General features: G+C 40.1%; 1 protein-coding gene across 1 annotated transcript in view; it reads left to right on the top strand.

Annotated features, from left to right (window-relative positions):
• Positions 1 to 22,234, top strand: part of LOC132590671 (E3 ubiquitin-protein ligase HERC2) — a 130,431-nt gene extending 108,197 nt beyond the window's left edge. The window contains exons 82-93 of the mRNA XM_060263636.1: positions 1,498 to 1,589; positions 2,847 to 2,986; positions 5,626 to 5,813; positions 7,397 to 7,594; positions 8,814 to 8,897; positions 11,813 to 11,954; positions 12,701 to 12,895; positions 12,999 to 13,111; positions 15,380 to 15,570; positions 15,990 to 16,095; positions 20,172 to 20,384; positions 21,209 to 22,234. Coding sequence (XP_060119619.1) covers positions 1,498 to 1,589; positions 2,847 to 2,986; positions 5,626 to 5,813; positions 7,397 to 7,594; positions 8,814 to 8,897; positions 11,813 to 11,954; positions 12,701 to 12,895; positions 12,999 to 13,111; positions 15,380 to 15,570; positions 15,990 to 16,095; positions 20,172 to 20,384; positions 21,209 to 21,481 — 1,935 coding nt within the window. The 3' untranslated portion in view covers positions 21,482 to 22,234. The remainder of the gene's footprint in view (positions 1 to 1,497; positions 1,590 to 2,846; positions 2,987 to 5,625; positions 5,814 to 7,396; positions 7,595 to 8,813; positions 8,898 to 11,812; positions 11,955 to 12,700; positions 12,896 to 12,998; positions 13,112 to 15,379; positions 15,571 to 15,989; positions 16,096 to 20,171; positions 20,385 to 21,208) is intronic.
• The last annotated feature ends 1,407 nt before the right edge of the window (positions 22,235 to 23,641 follow it).

Below are 23,641 nucleotides of genomic sequence, written 5' to 3' on the forward strand. Positions count from 1 at the left end.
CCATGAGTTAATCACCCTTTGGGTGAAGAAGTACTTCCTTTTATCCATTCTAACCCAACTGCTCAGCAATTTCATTGAGTGCCCACAAGTTCTTGTATTGTGAGAAAAGGAGAAAAGTACTTCTTTTCCTGCCTTCTCTATCCCATGCATAATCTTGTAAGCCTCTATCATGTCACCCCTCTGTCAATGTTTCTCCCAGTGATGTTGATTGACTATGGGTTCAGAACTGTGTAATTAAGTTGTGGAATACGCTCCAGTAGACATGGTGATGGCCACAAACATAGATAGCCTTGAAGCGGGATTAGACAGATCAATGGAGGCAGTAAACCTCTGGATACCAGTGCTAGGAGGCACATCAGAGGAAGGCTGTGGCCCTATTTAGCCCTGTGAGGTGACTTGTTAGCTCCTTGTGAAACAGGAAGCTGGACCAGATGGACCACTGGTTTGATCTAGAAGGAAAGACTCATCACAGATCTAAAATTAGTAAGTGTCTGTTGGCACCAATATTGACACACAGCTTTCAGTCAGAATTGTTTATATCACAGTGTCATCATGTTTGTTTAGCTCTAATTTCTGAAGCAGAACACATGGTATATGTCTAAACTGAAAAAGGCAAACTTAATACTCATTTCTTCAAGTTTGCCTCTTCAATTTCTTTCCCATTTCTTAAACAGTACACATGGGATAAACTTAAGCAGTGTTTGCTGTCCTTTCCATCACAGAAGCGTCTGTACTGCAGTCTGTTCTTATTTGAATAATTTCTAAGTGACAGATTCATTTTGATCCTATTAGAAGATGATGTGGAATGTTATAAGGCTGAAATGATTTGATTGTTCTGAGAGACTGTTTTATCCATCATCCTTTGTATTTAGATTTTTTTAAAAAAAACCTCTTCATCTCTCCCCTCAAAAACTTAAAAACCAGAATGTCAAAATCTTCTAAGTTTTCTAGATAGAATATAAAAAACGTTGAAGTCTTTGAAGACAAAAGCAAAAAAACCCTCTCCCCTTTCCATATTTTGGATTCTTTCTTCTTGATATTATCTCTTCTACTTCTGCAGAGTCAAATATATCCTTGTAGTTTTAAATCTCCAAGATACCATATCACATGTTTTACTTCTGACTTCTTGTGAGATTCACAACATGGCTATCACCTCCTTGCTTAGAAATCGCTTTGGTGAAAGAGCACTGGAGGTGCCTTTCCAGAAGTTGCTTTCATTGTCTCCTGTTTATTTTTCTGAGGGTGCATAAATATTGATTTTATAGGTCATATCCTCTTTAAAAAGAGATTACGGTAAGTAAATTGATATTATATGTAAACAGTAAGAGATCAGTTTATTTTAAATAACTTCTCTAAGCTGCACTGAAAATGAGTTTTGGTCAATTTTAAAAGTCTGATTAGATTGTAAGCTAGTTTTTATTTTAAGATATAAATCTATATACTGCAAAGGTCTGGAGTTGTCCTCTTTTTTGAGTTATGCTCCAATTGTCTTTCTAGATTGATTCTCTCACAGGAGTTGGTGTAGTTAAAGTAGAGTGTGGCTCTCAGTTTTCTGTGGCCCTTACCAAATCGGGAGCTGTGTATACCTGGTAAGAACATTTGCTGTTGATTGCAAACATATTCTCATTTTAAAATATTAAAGTATCTTCTTTTTACAAAGTTCATAATTGGGTTTTTGTTTTGATTTGAATGTAATAACCTGCTTTGAGAATATTTTATGGAGTGAGCAGGGATACTTAGATCTAGAGACTGGAGTTCTGAGCAGGCAAGACAGATCTTTCTACAAACCTGAAAATAGCCCAAGGTTATCAGAAAAATCTGAAATCTAAAAAAAAAAACCCATTGAGTTTTTAAATAAAAGGTAATAGAAGCAGCACCTGTAGCTCAGTGGTGGTTGCTGGAGAAGGGGCAGCACTCCTTTGCCTTTGAGGGGAGGAGCAATCAGCAACAGGCTTGACAGCAACCACTAGTTGACTTGCATAACTCATCCAGGCCCAGCTGCTTCCTGCTGTTCAGAAGCTGCCCACTGCATGAAAGCCAGCATGGTGTAGTGTGTCAGGCTAGGGTCTAGGAGACTCAGATTCTAATACTTTGCCACTAAAGCCTCCTGAGTGACTTTGGGCCAGTTTGATATTGTCACCTTAATTTACCTCACAGATGAGGAGAGAAGAATGATATAAGCTGCTTAGGGCCCCCATTGTGGAGAAAGGTGTGGTATAAATGAAGTAAATAAATATACCTGAAGATGAGGGACAGATAACAGGATGGAAAGGAGTGAGGGAAGCTGAGTAAAGGGCCAAGAATATGGGGGTTGCTAGGGGGAGAGTAAGGGGAAATAGTTTGGGGGGGGTACAGAGGAAAATGAGGTACCCTTCCAAATTTTGGGTTTCTAGTTATGAAACTAGGCCCAGTCTAGGAGACAGCACTGCACAATTGGGCCACAATTTTCCTGGGTAGAGACTATTCTGGAGAGAGGAGGAGGAACAGTTGAAGACAGGAGTGCAGACAAAAGTGGGTTGGCTCGTGGGGTTAGGAAGGAGAAGAAGCAGGAAAAGGGGAGAGGCTACTGGGGCTTGCAGGGAAGGGAAAGAGTGTGGGGAGGCAAAAATTATATGCCACTGCAAGTTGTTGTAAGGCTACTGCTTGTTGTAATTTAATGCGAGGCATTACATTAGTAGAACTCATATTTGTAATAGAAACTAAGAGGCACGGTGTGGTTACCCTTTTCTAATATTTGATGTTTAAATATATGGAGTGAATGCTTATAAAAAGTTAGAATTGTAAAAATTAAAAATTGTCTATCAATTAATGAAAACAAAACAATAATGTTTGTGTATTAAATGCAGGGGCAAAGGAGATTACCATCGACTAGGCCATGGATCTGATGATCATGTTAGGAGACCACGACAAGTCCAGGGATTGCAAGGAAAGAAAGTCATTGCCATTGCAACTGGCTCTTTACATTGTGTATGTTGCACTGAAGATGGTATGTAGCATAACTATTGTCCTCCCCTCTCCCAGTATTTAAATCTTTAAAGTGGGTATTTTGATGTGGTAATGGAACAAAGGAAAGGAAAAGGAATTGGAGTTAATTGGACTAAAAATGTATAGAGAGTAGTCATGCTTTATTTCAGACACTGGGCCAAAACATTTCTGGACACCCAGGCTTTTAATTGAGGAGTTGATTTAAAAAAAACAAAAAACAACTACTCTAGCTAGCCTGTAAACTGTTGTTTTAAGCTGCTTGTGGTCTGTTCCTATGTGTTATATTTTTATGCTGGGCTGGTTTACATTTAATGCTGGTTTAGGTAATATCTTTTAATGTTTTTACTATTTTTATTTCATCAAGCCCTGAAACATTTCATACCTTAAAAAATATCATGTCAATGATTGTGAAAGGATTTTTCTAACAGCCCCCTTTAAGTGTGAAAATTTCAGAACTGGTGACTTAATAAAACCTTAAATGCTGATGTGTGCCACAAACAGATATTTCCTTCTATATATGCTGCTGTGAGTTCAATACAGTTGACACAACCTTATAAACCTTATAATTGTCTCTTATTATTTACTTCTTCCTCTTTGCTATTTTTTTCTTCCACATTTCTATGTACCTTTGTTAGACATGTAATCCTCTTTCCCTGGCTGTTTTTTCTGTTCTCCATTCAGTATTTTCTTGGCCACTTCTTTCTCTTTGCTTTTACATCCTTTTTAATGTGCTCCTTTCCCCCTTTTCAACGTTTTCCTCCCTAGGAGGTTAAATTGAATCAAGAATTTTGAGGCAGTGCTAGTGTTCACATCTCAAAAATATGAAGCAGTAATTACCGTGTTGACTTTGAGTTTATTCTATTTACATTTCTTCATTACTCAATCTTAAACTGCAACCATTCACTGGAAGGGAGGACTCCCAGATCAGAGGCCACAGTTGTTGGATAGGCTTGAATGAGCCATAGTATTTCTCAATTAAGTACTGGTTCAAAAGTGTGGAAGAGATCAGAATGCCCCAGTGAGACCAGGATCTCTTGTAGACTGTTGTATTCAGTTCTCCATCAGCGGAGGAAGATACCCTTGTATGGGTTGTGCCTCCTCTTCCTCTATGAATGAGGCATATGTAAATTTTTGGAAAGACTTCCGTTATCCTGAGGAGGTGCCTGCCCCTCCTGAGTCAATGCTGTGTCCAGTCTCTGGATGGATGAGATTCCATAGTTGTCACCTCATTTGGGAAGGGGAAACAGACAAAATTGCTGAAACACCTTAAGAAATTAGCAGCTCTCTCTTGCACATCCACTCACTAACGATGGCCCATACAAGGATACCTTCTAATCCACTGATTAATAAAAACCCTCATGGTAAGTCCATTGTTTTGGTCTCCTCCCACTCAGCTGGCGAAGAATGTGCCTCTCTTATAAATATGGAGCTGTATTTGTAATGTAAAGAGGAAGAGTGCCTGTGAATGCCAGACACTGTAGGAAAACAGTAGAAGAGTGATGCTGCCATGGAGCCCTTTTGGTGCGTTCCTTGGAAACATCTGGTTGACTGTTGTTTGAACAGGATAGTGGACTGAACAGATCCTTTGTCTGATCAATAGACTTTGTATTGTTTTCTTATACTTTTGATGAGGGGAAGACAAGATACCATGCAGCAGATGGTATCAGTCTCCTGACTTGACTTAAAATAACAAAATAAAAAAGTTGGCTTTCAATCACCCTTTCCCTACATTCTTTCACCTGTTGGGGAGCAGAAAAGGGGGGAAGCAGCTGAGGAGAGCAATTATAAGCAAATGTTGAGGGGAAAGGTTAAGATGTTCCACTTCCCGTCATAGTTTCTGAACGGTGGTTTTCATTTTTGAAAAGTTGAGAATGTGATCTTAGGAACAGCTGTGTTTTTATTTTAGCCCCTCATGTTAGAAATATAATTGATATTTTTAACTACCTGGAGAGCTGTCCATTAGTAAGCTTCCATTGTATGGAACTAAGCCGTATCAATGCTAATCCTATTTCGTTGTGACTCTCTGGGTTGTTATGCTGTGCTTCCCATGTGGCACACCTGGAAAGTGGCTAATTTTAATGTAGTTGCCACAAAGTGTTTTGTTTGGTATTCTGCCTAGTATACTGTGGGTTAAGTGAGATGGCTTCAATAGCTGGAGTAAGGAGATAGATAGGATTTAGAGCAGATTTGCAAGTGAGGAATGCTGCTGAAGAAGTGGAATTGGAGGGGCTGTCTGTGTATGCACACATTGAAAGTCACTGAAACATCAATAAACCATGGCCCTTCTTTATTTGAAAAATTTCCTTGACAATTTCCTAAGTGGATACCATTAATATTGCTTCTCCTATTTCTTAGGGTCCCTAGTCTTTTCTTCCTGTTCCGGTATTCCCACTTGTTTGTTCTGCATGTAATGAGATATTAATGCATAGGGACTATGAAAATAAACACCTGCGAGTTTTTAGCCAGTTTTCTTTTAAATTCAACCAAACAAATTGCATTTTTCTTGTCGGCCTTTCCTACAGATAGTTACAGTTTGGAATGGTGTGTAATGCTTTGTATGATTCAGCATTCCAAAGCTGTATTTGTAATCGCCGTCTTTGACATCTTATCACTCTAATACAACCATTTTGGTTGATTTAGGTGAAGTGTACACTTGGGGCGATAACGATGAAGGTCAGCTTGGCGATGGTACAACTAATGCTATCCAAAGACCACGGCTGGTTGCAGCACTTCAGGGTAAAAAGATCAACAGAGTGGCCTGTGGCTCAGCACATACCTTAGCCTGGTCCACCAGTAAGCCTGCTAACGCAGGCAAGCTCCCAACCCAGGTAAAATGCTCTCTTTATGATCAGGGTTTTTTAAACTCATGGTTGGCAAAACATCCTGTTGAGTACATTTTAAAGTAATTGGCTGTGTAACATTATTGTTAGGGTTGTCCGGCTTCAGTACAATTTGTAGTTTTTCTTTATTCCAGGATCATTTATATGGGCAGTTCTCAGTATTGGGATGTTGACTGATCTAGGATCATCATCATCATAAAACTGATGACTGTTGGGATGACATCGTGATACCATGCGGCCATCAGATATGGTGATGTGACGAAGTGGGTGGGAGAGGAGGATCCAGGCAGGTAAACAGGGAGCTGAAGTGGTATAGTGTTTGAAGTATTGGGTTAGGAGCTGGGACAACTGGTTTGAATCCCCACTCTGCTGTTGGAAGCTTGCTGACTGACTCTGGCCCTAACCTACCTTACAGGGTTGTTACAGTGAAGATGAGGTGGAGGATGGGAAAACAGTGTGATAAATCTCTTTAGATCCCAGTCAAAAAATGGATAGCAATAAAAAATGAACATAAAATTTTTTTGCAGGTCTTGCTGAAAAGTCACAAAATACAGAGAATTTGTTCAAGCTGTATTTGCTGTGCCTTGCATTTAGTTCTCTGTGTGCAGATGCAAGCTGTAAAATCACAGAAATGCCTAGAAAGCTTTAGTGGTTAGTATAGTGAGAACTACTGTCCTTCTGGCTGTTGTTAAATTAAACTCTAATACGAGGATGCTCAAATTTTACTGCAAAAGGGAGAATTATCTTCATTATGAGATGGAAATTGGTGAGAATAGGTATAAGGAGATTGGTTTCTCTTCTTTCACTTTTCACTTCACTGGCTTCCAGTGATATACCGAGTCCGGTACAAAGTGCTGGTTATTACCTTTAAAGCCCTATATGGCCTGGGACCTGCCTACCTGAAGGACCGTCTCTCCCCACATGTTCCCCAGAGAGCACTGAGGTCGGGAACACAAAACCTCCTCACTATCCCTGGGCCAAAAGAAGCCCGCTTGAAATCCACCAGAGAAAGGGCCTTCTCCATTATGGCCCCTACATGGTGGAACCAGCTGCCGGAGGAGGTGAGGGCCCTGCGGGACCTTGTTCAGTTCCGCAGGGCCTGTAAGACGACCCTCTTCCGGTTAGCCTACACCTAGCTAAGATGAGAACTCAATGTAGCTTACCAGACGTCTGTTTTATATGTAACTGGAATGTTTATTGGTTTTAAGGTTTTAACTGTTTTAAATATTTAATTGCCTATATATTTAAAAGTGTTTAATTTTATGTTGACCAATTTTTGGAAGCCGCCCTGAGCCACTTGTGGGAAGGGCGGGATATAAATCCTAAATAAATAAAAAAAATAAAAAAATTATCTAAAGTGGCATTGCTGTCCGGCTCTCTAGGCAATGTTGACAGAAGTCCTTATGGCACAACTAACTAGACTTCAGAAATCCTATATGTCTGTGTCATGTGTAAAGCTTTGTTAATACCAAACAACAAACATAGTAAACTGAATTCTGGTAATATCTTATATAGCAATTGCATATTAATGGTTAAGCACACCTTAAACCCAAATAATGTGATTGTTCTAGGTTCCTATGGAATACAATCATCTGCAAGAAATTCCTATAATTTCCTTGAGGAACAGGTTGCTGTTGCTGCACCACATCTCTGAACTCTTTTGCCCTTGCATTCCCATGTTTGATCTTGAAGGACGCCTTGATGAGACTGGCCAGGGTCCATCAGTGGGATTTGATACATTACGTGGAATTTTGATATCTCAAGGAAAGGTATCTGTCAGACTTTAGCATTCCACTAAAAATCACATGCTAAGAAACTTTTGTTTGTTGAAGTAACAGTGTGTGAAGCTCTCAAGAGAAAAAGTATTATGTATAAATCCTAGGGTTTTCTGCGTAAGCTCCTTGTTGTAGCGATGTGGACTCTGATAATAATTATTAATGAAATTCCACTAGCACACTTTTGCATTTCTGGTCTTTTTACATGATCCAGTCTACCAAGGTGATGTAAACATCCATCCAGTGGAACAGCAGGGATAATAGCCTACAAGAGGTGTCAGGGGCTGTGGGGAGATTCCTTTTTACCATCATCAGAACAGATGCAGCAGAAATGACCACTGATTCACTGGTGGAATTAATTCTGACACCATCACAAAAGAATGAGATAGTCAACCATTTTGTTCTTGCAAGGTGTCTTCTTTTATCAGCTGAAGAATAACTGATGCAGCTGCTCCCATCAGTGCCCCTCTGTGCTGGGTGATGCTACAGCAGTTACAATACAGTCTGCAATAAAACGAACCGGGAAAAGCCCTGCTAGGGCAAAAAGAAGGCAACCCTATGAAGGATCCGCTACTTCCTCATTTTCAGTGGCAAGGCAGGGAGGGAATATCTTTTTCTCAGTTTGTTGAGTAGTTGCCTGGTTGCTTGTGGTGAGAGGCAAAAATGGCACAAGAACAGGAAATGATCCAAATGGCAGCAGTTGCAACTTGTGACAAGCTGCTTGTTAGGATTTCTTTTCAATGATGTTTACTACAAAATAGTAGCAGAACTAAGAAATCACAGTAATAAATAAAGCAATAAATCCTATAACGAAGAGGATACCATTACAAAATAAATTACCAACATAATCAACCAAAACATATCACCATCAGCTTTTGCACAAATCAACTTACTTGCAGTTAATGAGGCCAAAAGTTTACAAGTAGAGAATTTTTTTTAGCCTTGCATCCCTTATAGCATGAATTCTGTTAATTCTCAATGAATCCTTACAGGATACTTTGGAGAAAGTGCAAGACAATGCTGTTGCTTATGTGCTCTTCTGGTATGCCTTCAGGCATAGGTTGCCTTCATTTGCTGCCCCCATCCTGCCAGCACAACACTCTTGATCTAATTCTTTTGTCTCCTGCTTTGTGTCCCATTGTGCTCTGCCCATTCAAGAGACCTGAAAAACAGGCCCATACAGTAGAGACACACTTTTTTTTGTCTTCCTTAGGAGGCAGCTTTCAGAAAAGTTGTGCAAGCAACAATGGTGAGAGATCGTCAACATGGGCCAGTTGTAGAACTTAACAGAATACAGGTAAGAGAGTTGCAGTTTGAACCTGAGGCTGCTGTTAACATAAACACTTCCATTCAGTCTCCTGGTGTTTGATCTTGGGGATTGTCATGCCAGTGATTTCTTTTGCTGCCTCCTTTTGGAAGAGTGCAACTTCAAGTTCTCTCATCCACTCAATACTACTGAAGTGATATATTTTTATTAGGAGCTTAAGCCAGTCTTGAACTTCTTCTTTAACCAGATGCAAAAAGTAATCTGGAGTTTGCTGGCAAATTGCTCTCTACAATATTTTTATTAGAATATTAATACTTTTGATGGCAAATATGCTCTCATCCTCTCTACAACTTTATTTATTTATTTTTATTTGGAACAAGCCATTCCTATTTGACGGCAAAATGCTCAATGCCACTTAAGTTTATAATTTTGGGCAAACCAGTCCTGTACCTCTTCTCTAACTGGATACAAAAAACCCTCTAGAGCATGTTGGCACAAGCATACTCCTGCATTAAAGGAATGGCTTGCTTCTTATAAAAATATTGTAGAGAGCAATTTGCCATTAAACTCCAGAAGGCTTTTATTCTGGTTAAAGAAGAAGTTCAGGACTGAAGAAGAGAACTTGAAGAAGAAGATGCTGCAGAAGAGCATTTACATTGAATTGTTACAAGAGGCTGACAACTCAGAAAGAAATGGGAAGGACTACTCCTGAGGAAGTTCACTGACGAAATAAGCCTATATCCAGGTGCTCATTGACCTTTCTTGTAATATTGTAATAGGAGAATGGACCTTTCTTGTGCTGTTGTAATGTATAAAAGATTATAACGTTTTTCTAAAAAGGTTTTACTAAACATTGTTAGCCAGTACATCACAGTGGTTCTTATTAGGTCCATGCGTGGTAGAAGTCTAGAATTGTACTTTCCTTATTTGCGCATGAGAGCCTAATTTGTATAGCTGTGTCATTTGCCCCTCAAAGTTGGACCAGATGTGGCAGTAAACCTTGCTTAGATTGGGCACATGGAAATTCAACTCTGTGACTTTTAGAGGCAAGGCCCAGTTAAATCTGAATGCTTTTTCATCTGGTCTAAGCAATTAATATTGTAAATCTCTCTTAATATGTGATTTCTCCTTTGTTTTAGTATGATTGTTTTAAAAAGAGACACTAAACCTGGGGGAAAAGAGGAAGTCATCTGAGTGCAGCATAAAAAGGTCATTTGTTGATACCAGTATAATACATTTGTCTGTATTATACATTCATTAAAACACAAAGTAGGGATATGAAAAGGAAACTATGCTTTATTGCCATACCTTCTCTCTCACATGATTTTGATCAGTCTTTGCTTACATGACTCTGAGCACATCAAAATGGCCTCAAGTACAATTAAAGATCAGGAAACTGAACTCTTAGGCATCACATGTGGTCACATTGGTGAAGGAAGTGGTTATTATAAGAACTTTCTTCTCCATTCACTGACGTGGAAAAGTTTAATGTCAGGCCTTAGGCCAGAAGTGCCTTTTCAAAAAGAATTTCTTCAACCCTGAATATAAAGTATTGTTTTATCATATGGATTACACTTTGTAAAGGAAGCTTGGCCTGTTTCTATCAGAGTCATGGTGCATGTAACCAGGTTTCCCTTTATCTCATTGTTAGTTTTCCTAGTAGGCTGTTCTTTTTTTTTTCTTGGAGATTGGTTTTTCCTAGTATGCTGTTCTTTTTCCCTGGAGATTGAAAGAGGTGGACTGAGGGACAGAAAGGGAGAATGAAGTGCAGTTATGGAAGAGACAAGATTTTGTTAAGGCCAGAGAGTATATTGTATCCGGCATTGCATTCTTGAAACTTCTGTATATTTAAAAAGATAAAGGTAGTCCCCTGTGCAATCACCAGTTGTTTCCGACTCTGGGATGATGTCGCATCACGATGTTCTCATGGCAGACTTTTTACGGGGTGGTTTGCCATTGCCTTCCCCAGTCACCTACACTTTACCCCCAGCAAGCTGGGTGCTCATTTTACCGACTTTGGAAGGATGGAAGGCTGAGTCAACCTTGAGTCAGCTACCTGAACCCAGCTTCTGCTGGGATGAAACTCAAGTCATGAGCAGAGTTTGGACTGCAATACTGCAGCTTACCACTCTGCACCACGGGGCTCTTTTTTGTATATTTAAGAAGGTTTAAAGATCACAATAATGTTATTATGGAGTTCAAAAAGAGGACTAGGTAACACTATATTTACTGTGTCTTGAAAAAATAGAAAATGATATTTCCAGAAGGAAATTCTTAAGGAAATGCCTAATACAAAATCAGGCCAATAATCTATCATGTCTGAACACAACCAGTTTTCCTGGATGTATGAGAGGGGTCTTTTCTGCTGTATTTCAATTAGAAATGTTGAGGTGTAGAACCTGGAACTCAAATAAGTGCAATGTGTACATTACAGAAAACTGTTACAAGGAAGTTGCAGGGTTAAGGAGGCAGGAGACCTTGAAGTCCTTTGACAATGTGGACTACTGTGCTGTGAGACTAGACCCTTTTATGGGACTGGATAATCCTGTGTTGGTCCTGATTGGCTGTGTAGTCTGTTATGAGTTTTGTTCTCTTTTATTTATTCATGTATACATACCCCGCCTTTTTTGCTAGCAGGGATCCAAAGTGGTTTACATTGCTGTTCTGCCTTCCTTGTGAGATAGGTTAGGTTAAGTACGTGTGACTAGCTCAAGGTCACCTAGCAAGCTACTTTGACAGAACCAGGATCTTCTAGATGTCTAGCCTAATGCCACACTGGCATCAATGTGTGTGCCTTCAAAAATTCCTGCTGTAATGAGTGACTGGTAATTCATTGGACTAGTAACACGTAAGAGTTTTCTGTTTGTATAAAAGTATCCCAGTGCTGCAACATACAAACTTGCGTTTGTTGAAATGGCATTCTTCCCCCCACCCTCCCCAATCAGGTAAAGCGTTCTAGAAGTAAAGGAGGATTGGCTGGTCCAGATGGCACAAAATCTGTTTTTGGACAGATGTGCGCTAAAATGAGCTCATTCAGCCCTGACAGTCTTCTTCTACCTCATCGTGTTTGGAAAGTCAAGTTTGTCGGTAAGCTCTTTATTTTTCATATATTTTGCTTTTCTAACTTCACAATCAAAACAATTGCATGTTTGTCACATTGAAGGAGAAAGCCGTTCCAGCTAAAGTACTCATAGAAATTGCAAGTCAAACGTCTATAAGGTTAATTATGAGCCCCCTTCATTTATTTGTACCATTTATCTGATTTCTTCTTTCACTTTGTGGTAATGGTGAAATACAAAATTGAATTTCAGATTAATTTGAAATAATATAACTCAAGGTTATATCAGCATTCTTGTAAGCATGCTGAAATAAATTACTAACACTGTAAAGGTTCCCGTATTTAATTTTCCATAATGCATTGTTAGGCTGGGTGTTCTCTTTTCATGGTAGTAATTTCTGTCCTGTGTCAGATGGGGGAAAATGCATCTCAATTATTGTGGCATTTGAAAGATGGAACATCTCTGGAACGTTAATTGAGATTGAGGGGGGAACTGTGTTTTTGAATATATAATGCTGATGGCACAGAATGTCTAGTTCTGTAGTTGGAGCACATGTTGTTGGGTCTAATGAATTCTTAATGAGCCACCAGTATTTTGAAATGTACTGCCTGTTAGGTTCCTTGAGATTAGCTGAGTGGCAAAATAAACACATTTGGCAACTATTCATTTATACTGAACATAATGGTTTTGACAGACACGGTTGTTTAATAGCTTTTAAATTAATTTGTCATTACCATTGACGTTCCCATAAAATATTTTTTTCCCTTCCCTTAGGTGAATCTGTAGATGACTGTGGGGGTGGTTACAGTGAATCAATAGCAGAAATGTGTGAAGAACTTCAGAACGGCCTGACGCCACTTCTGATCGTGACTCCCAATGGAAGGGATGAATCTGGCGCAAACAGAGACTGCTTCCTCCTGAACCCTGCAGCAAAATCATTGTTGCACATGAACATGTTTCGTTTCCTGGGTAATTTTTGTATAAACATTGCTGCAGCATCTTTACTAATTGTACAGTTTCGTAATGAATGGCATACCAATCTATATAAATGTTTTGTTTTAAAACACCCCAGGAGTTTTGCTTGGAATTGCAATTCGAACCGGGAGTCCTCTTAGCCTCAACCTGGCGGAACCCGTGTGGAAACAGTTGGCTGGAATGAATTTGACAATTGCTGATCTCAGTGAGGCAAGCCTAAAATTTAAATTCCTCCATGTAATATTAGTAAAGTTCAAGATCAAGCCTAGTTCTAGCTTCTGTTGCTAGAGGACAGTATCCCTTGACAAGAAATATATTTGGTATTCAGCTACAGACAATGATTATTTTCTACCTGTGGTAAGGAAGGTAAGACAAGTGGAATGGCCAGTTGAGGACATGTGTGAGCCCATAGTCTTCTTCCTCTTATATCTCATTTACAAAATAATATCAGATCAGGGCATAACAGCACAGCCCTAAACATGCTTATGTTAGGGAATTTAGAAGTATAGGAACCTTTCCTAGGACTTCCATCCCACCTGGCTTGAAAAGGGCGGGGGGGGGGTGAAACTGGCAGGAATCCCATAATTTGAGAGATAGAAAAAACCTGTTCCAAAGTATCTTTGATTTATTGAAATAAAACCATACTGCACAACTGTTCAAGCAAGAAGCAATTTCAGTATTCAGAAGGGAAAAGACAAATCAGTATAAACAAATAGTACAGTTATTATTCATGTAGGGATTATTATATATTTAGGAATGCATTCTGACTGCTCTGACAAGACCTAACCACAGTGTTGGCAGAGGGCCCTTAGCATCTCAAACACTGGTGTTAGATAACTTTAGAAGCCAGATTAGCTGTCAGTCTTCCCTTTTCTGACCAGTCACTCAGTTAAAATCACCCTCCCTGTCAGTGCAAGAGCTTGGAACCACAGACCCTAGATGTTTTGACTTTGAGGTTGGAACTCAGAAGCTTAAGCAGTTCTTTCAGAGCAGAATGCAGGGTGCCTTGTCAGGCTAAAGAGCCTCCTTTAGTGCCTTGTGGTAGAGAACCAAACAGAGAGGCCTGCTGACAGAACTGCCCTGTCTTGCCTATAATTCCTCCACAGTCTGTTTGGAAATAAACCATTTAATGGGATTTACTCACTAGACCTTGATAGCCTAGGCTAGCCCGATCTCAGAAGTTGAGCTGGTCAGACCTGGTTAGTACTTTGATGGGAAATCACCAAGGATATCTGGAATTGCTTGCTATGTGGAGGCAGGCAATGGCAAACCACCTGTAAACATCTTTTGCCTTGAAAACCCTATGAAGTCGCCTTAAAGTTGGCTATGACTTGATGGCAAAAAAAAAAAGCTTAGAATTGCATACCACAAATGACAGCCCTTGTAAGAGAAGAAAAGTAGGATATAAATTTTGTAAATAAAATGAATAAATAATCGAATACAGTTTTTATGTTTGGATTTGGGTCCTGTCATAAGACTCCAAAGGCCCCCTCAGTTCACCAGCAGAAACATTCAAGCGTCAGTCATATTGTTTATATAATCACTGGTGGAGTTCTGGGTAAGAAGATAGAAACTGTAAAACCTATGTGTTATATTCTGAATCCTACACATTAGAAAAATAGGTTCCTTTTGAAAGATTTATTGTTAGGGAAGTTTCTTCTTAACCCATTGCTATGTATCTTTTCAGTCTACTACAGTTATCACTTAATTTTAGCTCCAAAGGATTAATTTTATATTTCTGTGCTGATTTTCTGTGCCTCAGTGGCAGACCATGTTCTGATTCTAACCAGGTAAGGTATTTTCATTTGGCTTGCAAAAATAATTAAAACTTGATGATACCTTAAGAAAAGCCCTGCTGGATGACTCCATCTAGTCAAATTTCCCACAGTGGCAAACTGTGTGTGCTCTGAGGGTCAGTGGCTGTTCCTTGTTGTTGCTGCTCCCAAGCAAGTGGTGCTTGGTAAAAAGTTAAAGGTCCCCTGTGCAAACACCAAGTCATTACCGATCCATGCGGTAATTTCGCATCATGACATTTTCACGGCAGACTTTTTATGGGGTGGTTTGCCATTGCCTTTCCCAGTCATCTACACTTTATCCCCAGCAAGCTGGGTGCTCATTTTACCGACTTTGGAGGGATGGAAGGCGGAGTCAACCTTGTGCCAGCTAGCTGAACCCAGCTTCCATCAGAATTGAACTCAGGTCGTGCGCAGAGCTTGGACTGCAGTACTGCAGCTTACCACTCTGTGCCCCATTTTAGCTACATGAGTAATAGCCACTAGACTTATATACTGTGTGAAGTACTTTCTTGTAGCAGCACTGAATCTGTTAGGGCATGCTAAACTTGTTAGGTGTATCCCAACCCTAAGCTTTTCTGGATACTGGCTGGATTATGGCATCATAATAGTGTCATTGAAATTCCATATATACAAAAGGTATTCTGTGGGGAAAAAAAGGCTTATTTTTTTTTTAATTTGAAAGGTTGATAAGGATTTTATTCCTGGGCTCATGTACATTCGAGACAATGAAGCTACTTCTGAAGAATTTGAAGCCATGAGTCTGCCTTTTACAGTGCCGAATGCCAGTGGTCAAGACATTCAGCTAAGTTCCAAGTATACCCACATAACACTGGATAATCGAGCAGAGTATGTGAGGCTGGCAATAAATTACAGGTTTGTGTAATTTTTAGAATGCAGTTGTGTTGAGATGAAAATTGCATGATTTTGCTACTTGGACATAGTCCATGATTTTGCTACTTGAACAAGATTTTGCTTCTTTATTGAGAAGGGGGGGTATAGGTCTGAAAATACTATGGTAGAAAAAAACAAGAGAGTATCTAGAGGTTGAGATAGTTGATAGTATCTTGCTAGTTTGAGACCATTTTATTCTTGCATTTGCCTTTTCAACAGAAACCTGTAATTTTTTTTGTGATATTTTTCTTGTCTGGATTATCAGTCTTTATTTGTCATCCTAATTTATTATGAAGACTTTCTCCAAAACTCATCTAAATAAATTTCATAGGAAATGCAGTGACCTTCTTTAGGTCTCTATAAGAGATTCTCACCTCATTGACATGCATTTTTTTCTGCAGACTCCATGAATTTGATGAGCAAGTTACTGCAGTTCGGGAAGGCATGGCTCGTGTTGTCCCTGTTCCTCTTCTTTCCCTTTTCACAGGATATGAACTGGAAACAATGGTGCGTATGTGTCACTTTCATCTCTGCTGCCTGGAATGATCAGATCATATGGCTTTACATCTTAGTGTCAGATCATGTACTTGAAACTCTTAAACTGCTTGTAGCAGGGCTTTTTTTGTAGCAGGAACTCCTTTGCATATTAGGCCACACATTCTTGATGTAGCCAGTCCTCCAAGAGCTTACAACAGGCCCTGTAAGAACTGCCCTGTAAGTTCTTGGAGGATTGGCTACATCAGGGAGGTGTGGCCTAATATGTAAAGGAGTTCCTGTTACAAAAAAAGCCCTGGCTTGTAGTAAACATGCTGAATTTAGCAGGGGTCCATCAGTGACTATTAGCCACAGCATATTGTTGGAACTCTATCTGGGGCAGTGATGCTCTGTATTCTTGATTCTTGGGGGGGGGCACAGTGGGAGGGCTTCTAGTGTCCTGGCCCCACTGATGGACCTCCTGATGGCACCTTTTTTTTTTTTGGACACTGTGTGACACAGAGTATTGGAGTGGATGGGCCATTGGCCTGATCCAACATGGTTTCTCTTACGTTCTTATGACAAAAACATTACCAAACAAATTGCATAAGTGACCTATCCAAACATTGTTCAAGAACTGCTTGTGCATAAAAAGGGTGGGTTGAAGTTGGGAGGAACCTGGTGATTCACTTCTTTGAGAACTTTGCTGCTGTATCTTTAGGAGGATGAGAAATTTGCTGACATTTCTTTTATACTTGCCATGTTTAAGGGATAGTGAATGTTAATTTCTCTATGCCGTGTTCTTTCTGCTGCATAGGCCACTCTCAGTTGCGAGGTATGCTTTACAAGTGTAGAAGAAGGAGCTTCTTGCTAAGAGTCTTAGGCTGGTACCAGTGAATTACAATTCATACATCTTTAAACCTAAACACTAAAAAAAGAGGAACAGTCAGCATTATGGTGCATAGAAAGCGATGCTTGCACAGGAAATCTTGAATTTGGATCTCCAAGTCTTGTCATTCAGTAGTCTGCATTAAACACAACTATATCCACCTTAAAGTGTATGATTTGTGAGATCTTTTTCAGGACTAAAACATGCTTCATTTACTAGATTGCTGAGCCTATTATAGGGAAGGGTGGACTATAAATCTACTAAATAAAATAAAATAAAATTAATAGATTAGTAGCTATGAATTGGATGACATTACACAACATAGAAGGACCAAACTAGACAATACTGAGTCTCCTAGTTCTTCATGAGAATGTGGTGCCATTTTAGATCTTGTAGCTATGAATTGGATGACATTACACAACACAGAAGGACCAACTAGACAATACTGAGTCTCCTAGTTCTTCATGGGAATGTGGTGCCATTTTAGATCTTGTTCTTAAACTTTTCAAAATGTTGCAGACCTGTGGCATGAGGGGATGGCTCTTATCTGCACCCCACCCTGTTTTCAAGAGTAGTTAAGATAAAAGCCATCCCCCTCATGCCATGGTCTCCAGCAGTATCGGGGCCCCCATGTTTAAAAGCTTAAAAACAAGACACAAAATGGTTGGTGCCATGCTCCCTTGTTGGACTTGGAGAGGAGGTATAATTTAGCATGACCCATAGTGTGCAGACTGAATTTCTATGTCAAATGAGTAGAGGGTGTGGCCAGTAAATATTCCATTGCTGCAGAACTGAAGTCAGCTGGGAAAAGCTGTTGGGTTTTTAGTCTGTTGCAGGAGGTTGGCTTTGAGGAAACTAGGGCGGAATTGGTTGACTTCAAGGAGAGGTATGTAGGTGTTAGAATAATAATCGATACAGTAAGAGACATTGGTGTTTATATTTTATTTTATTCATCTGGTGACTTCCTATCTTGCTTTATATTAAATTCCTGTATTTACTTTTTCTCCCATGTGGGGGTTTGTCTCACCTGGCTACCTGGGTATGCTATGGGCTGCTATCTCTCTATCAAGAGGGAGCCTGTGGAAAGGGATCCTTCTGGTGCAAATCACAGAGAGGGAGGAAATCCAAGGTCTCCCTCTGTGCTATAAGTAACCCCCCCCCCCACAACCCTGTTGGTGGCATGTAGGTTTGCCATCTTCGGAGCTGAAAGGTTGGGTGTTAATGGGTGCCAGGGCAGGGCAAGTGGGGCCCTATCACACAACACTGGCAACGTCCCCTTAGAGAAGAGGCAGTGCTGTGTACCAGGCTACACTGGTTTAGTTTCGTTTTTTTGGCCCGGACCTTCACTTCCAGAGTTGTGACACTTCAGCACTCAAACTCCAACCTTCTCACTGTGTTTAACTCTCTTCTAATTGTTTTCCCTTCTGTTTCTGTTATATTCCTGTCTGAGAGAGGGATCCCAGTTTGACTAGCTGCCTCTTTAATTTCTTCATCTTTCTGCTTCTGTCCACTCTTATTCATTGGGTTTCTTTTCATCTCCTTGGCAGCCAAGTTGCTTTGCATTCTCTTTCCTTGTATCAGACAACTTTGTTTCCTGTTCAAGTTGGCATGACTTTAAACTCAGGATGTGCATAGAGAGTTTGGGGAGAGGGTAGTGGAGAGAAACAGGGCACGCAGAAGCAAATGCCAGCTCTAATAGATGTAGAGCCCAATGTAGAAAGTTCGCTGTAGATCCCTGAGCACTTATTAAGGAAATGAATAATGGAAAAACAACTTTGCATAGTGATACAGTTGTCAATACCTGTTCCTGATAATTCAGGGCAGTGGCAAGTGTAAGTAAAGCTCTGTGTGTGTGTGTGTTTTCTTATTGCATCAGAGGGGACCAGGGGTTATTTAATAGAAAAGGAGGTGCTGGAACTCATTTGCATAACTCATTTGCATATGCCACATCCCTGGCATCACCAGAAGGTATACTAAATTATATCAGCTCAGCAACTACTTTAAAAATGCTTCTTGACTTATAATTGTCATAATAAAACCTTCCTCCCATCATACTTTTTAAATTACTTTCTCCTCTGTGGCCACAAGTGGCATGAGGAAGATTTCCATCTGTCTGCTTTATATGTGTCCCAGGCAGGACTGCCTCCAGCACCACTGATGCCCCCCACCCCAGTGCAGTACCCCCACCCCAGGAAACAATGACCCCCCCCACATACGCTTACCGGGGAAGAGGGGGAGCTGGTGCTTGCAACTCCATGGAACAGCAGGGAGGCAAATCACTGGAAAGAAGCAGGTGCCAGAAGTAGCCTGGCAGGAAGGTGGGCCCAGCCCTGGATCTGGGCGGCATTTCGCCCACCCCCCACATCAGCTCTGCAGGCCAACTGGGCTGTGTAGCACAGGAAGGGCCTGAGCACCAGGAAGCCCAGGAAGGCATGGTGGGAAGCCGAGGGGCTGAGGGTGAGCCCTCCCACGTTGTGGCAGGTTCTGCTGCATGGCCCAACAATGCTGCAGCAAGAGGTGGCAGGCCCAGCTAGTCGTGACCCAGGACTTGCTGGGTGTCCCACCTTAAATGGCGGGGGGCAGGATAGCAGCCAGTGGGGGAGGACGAGGGAGTGGGGAGGTGCATAAATGGGAGGAAGGGTGGCCACAAGGGAGGTCTGTGAGGAGGCTGGAGCCGGAGTATACCTGCAGGAAGCCAGAGAGAGAGCTCAAGAAGCAGGACCGGCTGAGACGAGCCAGCTAGAGGGGCAACAAGGTGATGCAACCAGGCCTGCCACCCATTCTGAGACCTCCTGGCCGCCCCAGGGTGGGACCCTGAAGCCAGTGGGGCGACTGCCGCATGAGGGATGGGGCACCCCAACGAGGCGGAACATGACTGTATGTTTTGGTTATTTTCCCATTTTTTTCTGGTGGAAAATTCAAATCTTAAAGTTCAACAAAGTTCTCACAGGGCGTTTGAACAGTGGAACCCAGAAACAAGTATGAGGGAGGGGGTAAAAAAGAAAGAGCACAATAAAATGTATAGGTTCTGTGAGCTCCTGCCCAAAATAAGGCCTGGAGGGGACAAATCTGATGTTAAGAGAATTCCATTTCCAGGGGGTATTCCTGTTAACAAATTTTGTCACTTGAAGTATTATTGAATTCCATTAAAGTAGATGAATTCCATTAAAGAATACAGGTGATGTATTCCTCATTTTTTTTGTTCTGTATTATTTTTCAGGTGTGTGGGAGTCCAGATATCCCCCTCCACCTTCTGAAATCTGTGGCCACTTATAAAGGGATTGAGCCTACTGCTTCTCTTATACAGTGGTTCTGGGAAGTAATGGAATCCTTCTCCAACACAGAACGTTCTCTCTTTCTGCGCTTCGTATGGGGCAGGACCAGGCTACCTAGAACTATTGCAGATTTCAGAGGCAGGGACTTTGTTATCCAGGTAAGATGGTGAGCACTTACAGTTGGTGATATGTTACATCTAATTCATACATTGCAAGCAAATCCATTTTCCATCAGCCTCAATTCATATAGTCAGTTCTACCCTCAAGTTAGCAAGACAACACTCTCCATATGTAGAAATGCTTGTGTGTGTTTGTGTGTTATGTAATATTCAAAGAGCAGTAAAACTTATTTACATGAAGAAACCCAGTTTGGATTGTATTCATGGAAGAAATATACAGCTCCAAGCATATCTTAAATATACATTTGTAAATATTTTAACCTGGGCATTTCTTTCCTAGAGACAAAATATAATATTATTATGTTCATTGGTCTCCTTTACAACCAGAGCACACTAATATCCAAAAATAATTCTGGAGTGCATTATTTGTGATCACAACACTAAATTTTTTTCTTGATACTGATTTTTCTATGAATAAGTATACTGAATAGATTACTATGTGGCCTATATATTGCATTTAAATAAATATTGTTAAGGACTCATACTTCTAGTATTAATGGTTTAAATCAACCAGTAAAAAGAAAGTAAATTGTATGAAGACATCGGCAGGAAAAGTTCTTTTTCTCAACAGGAAACAAAAATAACATTTCTAGAGATTTTTAAGGAAAATGTGCAATATATACTGTGTGAATACTACAGCGGAAGTCATTTCTAGGGGAGCAGCTGTTGTACTTCCAGAAAACAGCACCTCAAAGAACTTCACATTGTATGATGAAGTCTTTTACATGGTTTAAAGATATTTGTATATTCCAGTTTATGTCAGCTAAATAGTGCAATTGAAACATTTCTCTTTTGATTGACAGGTTTTGGATAAATACAATCCTCCAGACCACTTCCTCCCCGAGTCATATACATGCTTCTTTTTGTTGAAGCTTCCCAGGTATTCTTGCAAACAGGTGCTAGAAGAAAAATTAAAATATGCCATCCATTTCTGTAAATCTATAGACACTGATGATTATGCTCGAATAGCCCTGACTGGAGAGCCCACTGCTGATGATAGTAGCGATGACTCCGACAATGAAGATGCAGACTCTTTTGCTTCAGATTCTACACAGGACTATTTAACGGGGCACTGAGGAGGAACACCCTTGTGGAGGGGTCAAGGTTGCAAGCACTGAGGCAAAATGCCACAAAGTAGCATTTGAGAAATGGACAGTTCAGCAAATAGAGTACAAAGTTGTATAATGAGAGAAGTACTAATTATCACTGAAGACAGTGTGTGTGTGTTACTTATTGTAGGAATAATGTCTGATAACTGAAGGTAACTTTCTTTAGGGCAAATTGGTGCCATTAAATGGGCAATGAACATCTATTTTGACAGCTGAGGGTTTCCTTCTTTTCGATGCTGCACTGCAGGTAGAATTTTGTGTTTTACTGATGTGTTGTAAATGTTTATAAAATATTGTTAGTGTGGAATTTAAACAAATGACATCTTTTAAATTGTGGGTGCAATAGATTTCTTTTTCCCAATTACATGTTGTGTTATTTGCATCTTCTTGATTGTATATTGGAACTACTGTGCAATGACTGAATAGTATTATAAATATTTCAATTAACTTTATTAGTTGTTTTATTAAAAAACTTTTTGGAACACTCAGTTATCAGTATTCCTTACATTCATCACTAGATTACTAACAAACACCTCATTAAGTTATCTCCACCTTTCAATGTCTATATTTTAGCATATGTATATATATATTATGTATCTTGAATTGATAACTTTCTGTGAACAACAGAATTTTTAACATGGGATGTATACTGTACATAACTGTGCCATGTATATGCAGAAATTAAAATTTCCTTCTGAATAAAAGATCTGTCACAAACAATTTAGTAAAGCTTTTTATGGTGAGAAGTATTCCATAGGGATTTTGTGTTTTCTGGCTTCTGAGCAGTCAGTACTTATGTTAGATAAATGTTGTGGCTTAGAGTGTCTAGACTTGTACAGGTATGAGCTTGTTGTTACATTCACCTCTCAAGTAAAACTCCCAAACTGGTTTTGAGTGATAGCTATGAGTGGCTGGACTTCTTCCTTATTTTTGTGCGCATTAAGGGGGAAGGGAGATTTACAAAGGAGGCTATTAAGGGAGAGCTGTTTGGAAAAGCTGCCAGTGCCATTACTTTTTTTTTTAATTCCCAAGGAAGCCTTTTTTCAGTTTCTATACATTGACTTGTGCTTTGATTTATCCTTCACCAAAAGATACTTAAGTAAGCAGGTAAAGTGACGATGCTGAGTAATAATTTTATATAAGTCTAGTCTGAAACTCCCATAGCCACATGGCAAAATCACACCTCACAACTTTATCCTATACTTTAAAAAATATTGCAGATGGTAGTGAGCCATTGACTGTGATGTGATCTTCCAAATGAACACTCTCACCATAGTGCTAAATATGCCACGGTGGCTTCATATCAGCTGTGTCTGAATCCTCATTTTCAGTGACATCGCCTTTCAATTTTCCATCTGCAGTTTGAGCACAAGAATAATTTTGATAATTCAAACTTTGTTCTGATGAGACTTATTACTTCAGCTGTTGACTGTGGGAAGCTGGTGAGGTCAGGTGTGCTCTGCTTTGTTCCATAATAGAACTGGAAACTATTCTGCCCAGTAGGATACTGGAGGACACTTATGCCTGGAGAATGTTAGCTGTTGTGTTGCTGGTGACATTGTGACATTGTGACAGAGAAGAACAGGGGTTACCTTTCCAATTGAATGTGATTGAACTAACAAAAGAGTAGTTTAAGCAGGTTCATGGTTAAGTCAACCAGGTGAAATGATCTTGATGTACTATAATGTGATGCTGGGATTCCAATTTAAGTCAAAGAATTTTTATCAGCATAGTTTATTTGTTAAGTTTGAGAACTGTCACATATATTTGAAAAAAGAAAGCTCTTTCCATTTAAAAATTGCCTTAGGGACAGTTCCTCTTATTGATAGAACTTCCCTTATCATAAAGCAAACTGCCTTATCCTAGTCTGAAAGGTTAATCCTTAATTTGAGTTCATTGGCAAATTTCTGCTTTAATAATCCCTGACTTGTTCACTTCTGGAACATTGCAGTGTGGACTCAATGTGCTAATCAGTGCTTATTCTTCAATTTGTCTCTGTATAAGGTTTGGAAGGAAAAAGGCCCCGTGGTATCCTTGCTAGCTGAACTATGTAAATGGTACTGTAAGGCAGGGGTAGCCAACGGTAGCTCTCCTGATGTTTTTTTGCCTACAACTCCCATCAGCCCC

The sequence above is a fragment of the Heteronotia binoei genome, unplaced genomic scaffold (assembly GCF_032191835.1).
Source record: "Heteronotia binoei isolate CCM8104 ecotype False Entrance Well unplaced genomic scaffold, APGP_CSIRO_Hbin_v1 ptg000532l, whole genome shotgun sequence".
NCBI lineage: Eukaryota > Metazoa > Chordata > Lepidosauria > Squamata > Gekkonidae > Heteronotia > Heteronotia binoei.